This window comes from Poecilia formosa, unplaced genomic scaffold (assembly GCF_000485575.1).
Source record: "Poecilia formosa unplaced genomic scaffold, Poecilia_formosa-5.1.2 Scaffold727, whole genome shotgun sequence".
Classification (NCBI taxonomy): Eukaryota; Metazoa; Chordata; class Actinopteri; order Cyprinodontiformes; family Poeciliidae; genus Poecilia; species Poecilia formosa.
In genome coordinates this window covers 25,216-34,259 of record NW_006800666.1, presented here as the reverse complement: position 1 = coordinate 34,259, position 9,044 = coordinate 25,216, and the positions used below count along the sequence as shown (strand labels likewise).

The window sequence follows — 9,044 nt, the reverse complement described above, 5'->3', positions numbered from 1 at the left end:
GATGGATGATTGATGGATGGCTGGATGGATGATGGACGGAGGATGATGGATGATGGATGGATGATTGATGGACGGAGGATGATGGATGGATGATGGATGGATGGATGATTGATGGATGGAGGATGGATGGATGATGGACGGAGGATGATGGATGATGGATGGATGGATGATGGATGGATGATGGATGGATGGATGATGGATGGATGGATGGATGGATTACACACAGTAAAAAATAAACAATAAAATTTTAACATTCAAATATCTGAAAAATGAAAAGAAACAAATTTTTATCATTAAACTTCTAATATAAATTTTTCATTTGAATATCTAACTTTAAAACACATCTTAGTTTTATATTTGTCCAGTTTATGTTTTTAAGTGTATTGCTTTATCATTTAAGTAGCCAACGGTAACCAGTCCCAGTATTATTTTTTACAGTGTGCAGGTTGATCCTGGTGTTTATGTTTTCCACTTCAGGAATATAGATCAAAATTAATTATGATTTCTCAGTTCCCAAAATGTCGGGTTAAGTGATTTTTTTCGGGCAGCTGAGGTTTTTCCAAAAAGCGTTTTGTTAACGGCAGAAGGTTAGTTTAACCAGATTAAAGAATTCATATTTTTTAGTGTAGAACCATCTTGAATGAATGGACGCAGTGATGAAGTCAGATTTAAAGCTTTGAGGCGTCAGACTTACTGGATTTCTTTCTGCAGCGCAGACAGAGCAGCGACAGCAGGCTTAGCGACAGCACTGCGGCCGCAGACAGCGCCGCCGCCAGCGGCTCCGAGTCGCCCATCGGACCTGCAGCACCAGCAGATAAACGGGTCGATCTGGGCCGGTCAGCAGGCTTCCTGTCAGCGAGGCAGAGCTTCACAGGATGTGGTCGGCTCAGAGAAAACCGAGAGCGGCTCGGCCTGCAGGACTCACCGTCAGCCAGGAAGCAGCACAGCGCTCACTGGGTCCCAGAAAACATCTGCAATGACACACACACACACACACACACACACACACCTCAGTTCACAGTAAGCCTAATTTCTGAACTGTAACTTTTTAATTAATATTCAGGAGTTATTGGCTTAAAACAAACTGTTATTTCTTTCTGAAAAATTACTTTCAGTTTTGAGATATTTGCAGTAAAAAGTGGACAAAAATACTTGGAAAGATTTTGTTTTCAGAGATATTAAAGTTTCTTTTGTTAAACTGATTCTTAATTATTTAGTTTAAAGTTCAATTGGGTCTAAATTTATGGCAATGAATGGTTACCGCTTAACAGATATTAAAAAAATAATGATCCTAATTTTGGCGAAAGCTTCAGACAGGTTTTAAGTCCTGAGCCTGAAAACTGACATCACAAACAATCTCCATTTTATGTGAGCAACAGAAAAAGTCATAACAAAATTCTGATATTTAACAACCTGAAAACCTTTAATACTAAAGCGGAAGACAGATTTTGTAAACGAAACATCATTATTTTCTGTTTGACATGAAATCAGAGAAAAAATTCCTTGTTTTAAGTTTCTAAATGACAAAAATATTGAGAGAAAAGAATATTTAAATACTGAGTTTTGGTGTGAAATGTGTTCATCAACAACAGAACTGAAAAGCTGGTAAAGATGGCGGCCGAGTCTCAAACTATCATGGCTGAAAAGCCGCTCCGACAGGAAGAAGCCAAATAAATGGAGAAAACCTCGTTACAGGAACAATAAATTCATTTAGTCTGATTAAACTAGAGAATGGAAACATTTAGCCGTAATGGAGCTCCATACATTTGACAGAATGAGGGGAAGAACTGATGCTTCATAAAACGAAGATCATTTTATGTGGAAATATTGAAATAAGTTAAAGCCTGGACACAAATTGATCTTTCAAATAAACAATAATCAAACCACCAAATTAATCAGACGTTAGCTTAAAGACAAGAAAAATCACAAAGTCCTGATTTCTGTGGAAACGTTGAATCAGACAGACCGCCTCAGCTGCAGCAGCAAACTACAGAAAAGACTATTTTACTGAATTTTAAGCTACTAAACTTTGGACAGTTGAAGAAGATGGTGATGAAGGTGCTGATCCATGAGTTTGTCGACGGGATGATAAAACTTTTCTCCTATTTAAGAAAACTAATCACACGATGGATGGATTATAGGCAGCAGCTCCATAACGCAAAGCACAGCAGGATGAAAATGATCTGATGACCATTTCAACCTGCAGAGAAACGACCGATTTTCTGAGAAAACTCAAAGTTTCAGATCAATCAATCGGGTTTACTTGTACAGCAGGTTTCAGCAGCTGTTCGCCCGTCACTGATGATCCTATTTTATGAATCATATTGAATCTGGTTTGGCAAAATTAGGTCAGAAAAGCACCAAGACTAATAAATAAATATAAATAATAATTTACTTCCAGATTTTTTTACTTGCTGCAACATCAACTACCCTTCACAAATAAAGCTGAACCTGAAGTTAATAGTATTGTTTTTGTCTCATTATTCTGATGTTTGGAAAATCTAAATATTTTTAGGCCAACCTGACCCAAACCAGGACGGCGGGTTTGATTTAATGTCAGACACGAAAAGCTGATGCTGTTTTTTAGGGTTAACCTCAACCTGTAAACACTGTATAAAATACGTTTAGCTTCAGTTTTATTTTAAAGGGAAAAAGCTACTAAAATCCTTAGCTTAAAAAGCTGCTTTAGCTCCTGCTAAATGCAGTAAGCTAGTTGTTAGTCAATATCTAGTTTTACTTTAAATGTCTTAGAAACAGAATTATGTTTGAACATTTCAAGTTTAGTTGCCATTTATATCACAAAGAGCCACACAGTAAAACAACAAGGTTTACTAAATGTAATAGCAACTAGCCTAGCTTAGCTGATTGGATTAGCTTAGCTTGATTTTGTGTTTTAGTATTTAATCAATGATTATTAGCATAGTAATGTATAAAGACACTCAAAAGCATTCTGTTTAAAAGGAAAGTTAAACATTAAGTTTGATCATTTTTAAAGTAGTGTGACAAAATGATTTCAGTTAAATATAACTTTCCTGAGGTTTAATTTCCCAGATTTAAGAAGTTTCAGTAAAATGTTCAATAACTTTAATTAGTAACTTTAATATATCTAATCAGTCCCCACTGTCAAAATATTGTCTGGAATTGGTTGTTAGAGGATTTCTGGATTATTTTGGGACAGAAAACTGAGCCAGATTAAATTGAATGAATGTAAACTGCAGCACAGATTAAAGTTCAAGTAGAAAAACACTTTGGGGGTAAATATTTACTTATTTTACAAAGAAATATTATTTTAAAAATTATTGTGAAATAATTGACAAAATAGACTAACTTATAAACTTATAAAGCCGATCAGTAATTGAAAACGTTTTAAAACTTCAGCACAGATTTTGTGTGAACTCTTTGAAACATGAAGCAGCTATTTTTACTCACTGATCATAATTTTCCTTAAAGTTTGTTTGATTTTCTCGACCGAAGTCGGGTTCTGGTGGAGAGTCGCTCTGCAGTGGGCGGAAAGTTTTCCATCACAGATTGTTTGCTGCTGGTTTTACAGAGAAACTTTATGATGTTTTGCTCTAACCGGAATCAGACGCAACTCTGATAAAAGTAGCAAAATATTAAATTACTGTACATCTGACCTCAATCAATCAGGTTTAGATGCGGCCATATTTGTTCCTGTTTGGGAAACTCACAAAAACAAGTCGGAGGTCTGAACACATGGTTCTAAATTCACTGATTTATCTGCATGGCTGAAATAAAATGTTATTTCTTCATGAAGTTCGTACCAGTTTCATTACATTATAAGAGTGAGTGTGTGTGTGTGTGTGCGCGCGTGTGTGTGTGTGTGTGTGTGTGTGTGTGTAACCACGCTGGACTCTGAGTCCTAAATGCTGTTTTCTCTCCTAGTTCAGGTCTGCTGCAGTATTTCTCTGTAAAGTCAATAAATATTGTAAATCATAAATACTTCAGCTTCTGCTCTGCATGTTTGTTGATTTTATTTTATTATTCTTGTTTAGTTTATTTCCCTCCATTTGTCCAATGCTTTATTGGTAAACAATAAAAGTATCACCAATGCAAACTAACATTTTAATATTATTTTATGCCTTTTAGTTTAATGAACTGAGATTATTTAAATAAATCATGATTGTAAATATTTAAAGTATTATAGCTATGATATTGGTAAAACTTTAATTTCACTGCGTTTATCTGACAGATGGGATGAAAATCACCCTATGTGTTTTAAGACATCAAAGTTGATGTTTTTTATTTGTCCTCTTAAATATTGATAAAGTTATGAAAAATCATAAAGAATGAAAGTAGTTCTCATCTGAGAAACAAACTTTTAAGATGTGTGAATAGATTTACCTGAACTGTTTATTGGAGAGATTTCTGAAAAACATCTGAGCAGGTGAACAAAAGCCTGTCAGACTGACAGCAACAAATATAAATATAAATATAAATATAAATGGTTTGTTACCTTTAGAGATCCAGCCGCCTTCATTCTTCACTGTTTTGTTCAGCAGGTTGACTGTCAGCTCTGCTTCCTGTTTCAGCGTCTCCCCACATCCGGCGCTTTGTGGTTTCCACTGGTCACAGANGTGTCTGTTGAGTTTTTAATCATCACAGAAACTATTCTGGTTGGTCGAGTTTATGGGACTCGACCGTGTCTGACGGCCACGAGTTTCTCAGATCTCTGCGCGCATTAACTCTAAGACAACGCATTTGATATGGTTTGATGCATCGTGTAACCGGAAAAATAATACTAAAAATAATAAAATGATATAAAATCAGCGTGATGCGTGACTCCGAGGAGAGCGTTAAAGCTCCTCACCGGGCTGAACCTGCATGATCAGGTTAGCGCTGCTCGTTATCCACAAACGCTCCGGCCAACCGGGACCACAGACATGAACTTTACAGGAAGACAGACACAGAGCCACACGCTGGGCAGCGTGTCGAGATGGAAACGCCGCATATAATTGTTCGTTCACAAAGATAAATCATTCTCACCGCTCCACAACGCGGCTCTGAATATTCCTGCGGTTCACGTTGAGCTGCAACCAGAGCTACGTGGCGGGTTTTAAACTCCTACCTAGAGTTCTCCAGAGGATCATAATTCCTCACAGTAGGTTGATGTAAATATCCATACAGGTCAGCCCGAGTCCAGTTTGAGTGAAAGCAGCGGCAGCGCGAGGCAAAGCTCAGAGGCGCCAGCTGTGATTGGTCCGCGCTGTCGGGTTTAAATGCACAAACTATAAACCTGTCTATCATAAACCTATCCTTAAGGATAAATCTGCTCTGCTAGTGAAATGCTCAGAGCAGCAGAGACGCTTGCAGCCCGGCTTTAAAAAAAAAATAAAAAAGCGATTTTTTTATTTTTTATTTTCCGTGAAACGTAAACAAGCAACGCTTAGCCTGGCGGCGAGGCTAGTAAAGCATGGCGGGCCGCCAGGCTTATAATACACTGGGGGAAACCCTATGTCTGGTGACTGAAGCCTTGAATTAATAATTTCACAGCAAAAAACCCCTAAAATCTTACCAAGTATTTTTGTCTATTTTCTAGTGCAAATATCTGAATTCACATGAAACAAAACTAAAGTAACTTACAGGCAGCTTTTCAGTAAGATATATGAGCTTTTTTTAAGTCAATAATTATTCATAGTAATTAAACATAATAATAAAAAATGAGTTCAACTTGCANGCTCATTTTACAGTCATTCCTGCTAACCAGGGCCAGAACACAACAACGTTTGCTCTAAAGCAGCTTCTATTCCAACATTGTCTTTTATTTTAACAGGACAAACTTCAATCACTTCAACACTGGAGCTCAACTTGGGTTGCTAGGTAACGGGCTGGGCTCCTCTGGGGTTGCTAGGTAACGGGCTGGGCTCCTCTGGGGTTGCTAGGTAACAGCCTGGGTTCCTCCTGATTTGTGGCGTTTGTTTCTAAAGCTTTTTGAAACAGCTCGTCTTCCAGATATTAAAAAACATAAATTTACTACCAAAACACAGCTGGGTGTTATTTTAAGTGATTTACTTGTTTTTAGGTGCTGTTGAAACTCAAATGGAGGAATAAAAATGTGCAAAATGTGAAATTCCCCTTCAAGACTCTCAACGATGACCAAATGTGACAACAGATTGTTCCTCCTGAGCTCCTGTCAGTACTGATATATGTCACACTTTTCTGATTTTTATTAGTAAAATAAGTTTCAAATAATTTATTATTTTCCTTCTATTTCACGCTGATGTGTTACTTTTTGTTGGTGTGTCATATAAAACGGGACTGCAAATGCTTTGAAGTTTGTTTTTAACCTGACAAAATGTGAAACACTCGAAGCAAGATGGCTGAGAAACACACAAGCAGCCATTTTCCCCACGCAGACCAAGAGAAGATGACACACTTTTACAAGAAACCAGAAGCTTTGATCTTGATGTGAAGAAAAATGAGATGGGGGACAAGAAGAGAAACAGCGTCTGCAGGAGAAACTTTGATTTTCAGAAGCCTCAGCAGAGAAGATAAAAGCAGAGCTTTGGACAAAAAGGTCAAGAATGACTTCAGAAAGTCTTTGCTCAGAAGAGGAACGAAACCGTCAAAGAGACGGAAAAAGAAAAACATTACATGACCAGACGGAGAAAAGTCTCCAAAAAGAAACAGACTGACATGAGTTGTTTCTACTTCGTAAGAACAGAAAACCAGAGAAAGAATTTCAGCAAAAATGAGTAAAATCTGAGAATAGAAAATAAGTGATAAATACATTTAAATGTTATATATATACACACAGATATATATATATATACAGACACACACATACATATACATATGTGTGTGTGTGTGTGTGTTGTCATTCTCATATCCCTTCCCCACAATGACAAAAGTCTAGTTCTGCCACATATATACGTAATTTAAATTCTTCTTTTTAATTATCATTATATATTGAGTCGGGGCTGCAGAGCCCAAGGCGCCATTTACACAAGAACCGCCGCTGTGATTTGGTTTTATTGTTTGTACTTTCAATGACCTATTGTGGTGTTAACAGTTATTATTGTAATCACTACTATCAGTAATATGTAGATAATTCAAAGGTATCTGTCCTTTTAAACTTGACGTACGGACGTTCCGATTCACTTCTACGTCACGCCACGTACGCTCCAAAGCTGGCGTAGCCGCGCGTGCTAAGGTCCTGGTAAATCCTTCATTGAACACCGATGTTGTTAAGGCTTTCCGTCACTGGAGGCGTCATTTCCCCGCATTCGCTTTGCCTCTGGTGGGTGGTGGGCTGAGCTCCAGCCACACCTTCTTGTTGTTGTTGTCTCGGGAGATCCACTGCTGGTTCCGCGGCTCCAGAGGTCTCCCTCTCCGCGGCAGCTGGCCCCGCCGGCCGCGTGCATGCAGCAGAATGGCTCGAGCGGCTCCATCGGCTCTGACGGCGGCAGGGAACGGCAGGCTCTGTCCTTCAGCCCGCTGCCCGCCGCTACTACACGGGTGAGGCGGTTCATTCAGGAGCGACAGAGGACGCTGCCACTGCCCAAAGTGATGGTGGTATTCTCGGCCGCTGGCGACGCGGACAAACCGAGCGATGCCATGTCCAGCTCGGACCCAACGGAGGAGGGCGACGGCGTCTGGAAGCCGCCGGCCTCCCCCTCCCCGAAGCACCGCGCAATGAGCAAGCCGCTTCGCGCCGCGCTGACCACCCCAGAGCCGCAGGAGGTGGGTAGGCCTCTTCACAGAAAGTCACCACGCCGAGCATTATTTATTCACTAAATAACAACTAATGACGCTACACAAAGAGGCTTCAATAAAACAAACCACTAAAATGTGTCCAGAGGCAGCCATAGAGACCAGGCAGCCATTAAACACATTATATCTCCAATAACTCCACAGTTTGACTGTTTGTGGATATTTACTCTGCGATCCGTGGTTGGCTTAGCCGCCGAGCCGCGCGGTGATTGGCTGGGAGCCGTGTCACGTGGGTCTTAGTTTAAGCGTCTTATTTCTATTCAAACCCAAGTCTCTGAGGAGCCATCAGCAGCTCCCACAACATAGATCTATGTGGATAGATCAGCAATCCTATCAGTTAACACAAGGAATGTTAGCAGATGGATGCATAGATTATTAAAATCACTATTTCCACTGCATAGACAGATAGATTGAGCATTTTTTCCTACTAGATGATTAGATAGATTAAAATTCCCATGATGGATGGATTATTAATCCAATGAGATGAATAAATGGATGGATTATTAATCCAGTGAGGGGAGGATGGATGGATTATTGCAGTGTTATAAAGTTTTTATCACCTCCAACAGTTTTTGTTGCTCGATCCTCTTTGTATTAATTTTCCAGATCTGCAGCAAATTGGAGTAGCAACACCAGACTGGTATTTAAATGTAAAAAAAAAATACTTCTGTGTAAAATCAGTAAGGCATATTTCGATTATTCCCATTTTTATAGAAAAATGACCCCCATAAAATTGAGTGTGTTTCTTTTAAACTTGAAACAGTTTTAAAGAGCAGCTGTTCTGGAGGCTGGACAGATGAAATGTGAGTTTGGCTCTGACTGATTCTGCTGTTAGACACTCTGAGCATTGGTCAGATTATGGGAAGACACATTTATGTTTGAGGAGTCTGGAGGTTTGGACCTGAAATGGTTAAAAATCAGCATCTCTGTTGGGTTGTGAGAAAAGCTTGGTGTTTGAAGCCACTTCCTGTGCAGCTGCTTTGCAGCCGGAGCAGCAATAGAAATATTTATTGTGTATTGAGATAAAGCCAGCGGTCACCAGGTCAGGCGCTTGGCCCTCGTTACTTCCAAGCTCAGATAAAACCTCACAGGAAACGTCCAAAGTAGATGTTTGGGTTGTGGGAAAAATAATCTTCTTTTCATTTTTTTCTAAAATTAAAAAGCAACTTTAAAGGAGAAAACTAGAATTTAAACAGTTAAATTTCAGAATATGCATAAATATTTGCCATGTATGGCAAAAACTAAAAATAATATTATGGAAAAACACATTTCATAAATTTTTGTTGCCGTTAAAAAATAAATAAATAAATATA

The 9,044-nt window shown here is 38.9% G+C and overlaps 2 protein-coding genes across 2 annotated transcripts in view; both read left to right on the top strand.

The window, feature by feature from the left end:
- pgk1 (phosphoglycerate kinase 1) overlaps positions 1 to 9,044 on the top strand; it is a 32,075-nt gene that overhangs the window by 18,186 nt on the left and 4,845 nt on the right. The window lies entirely within an intron of this gene.
- Positions 6,867 to 9,044, top strand: part of kctd7 (potassium channel tetramerization domain containing 7) — a 15,264-nt gene continuing 13,086 nt past the window's right edge. The window contains exon 1 of the mRNA XM_007542767.2: positions 6,867 to 7,701. Within this exon, the coding sequence (XP_007542829.1) occupies positions 7,381 to 7,701 (321 nt within the window). The 5' untranslated portion in view covers positions 6,867 to 7,380. The remainder of the gene's footprint in view (positions 7,702 to 9,044) is intronic.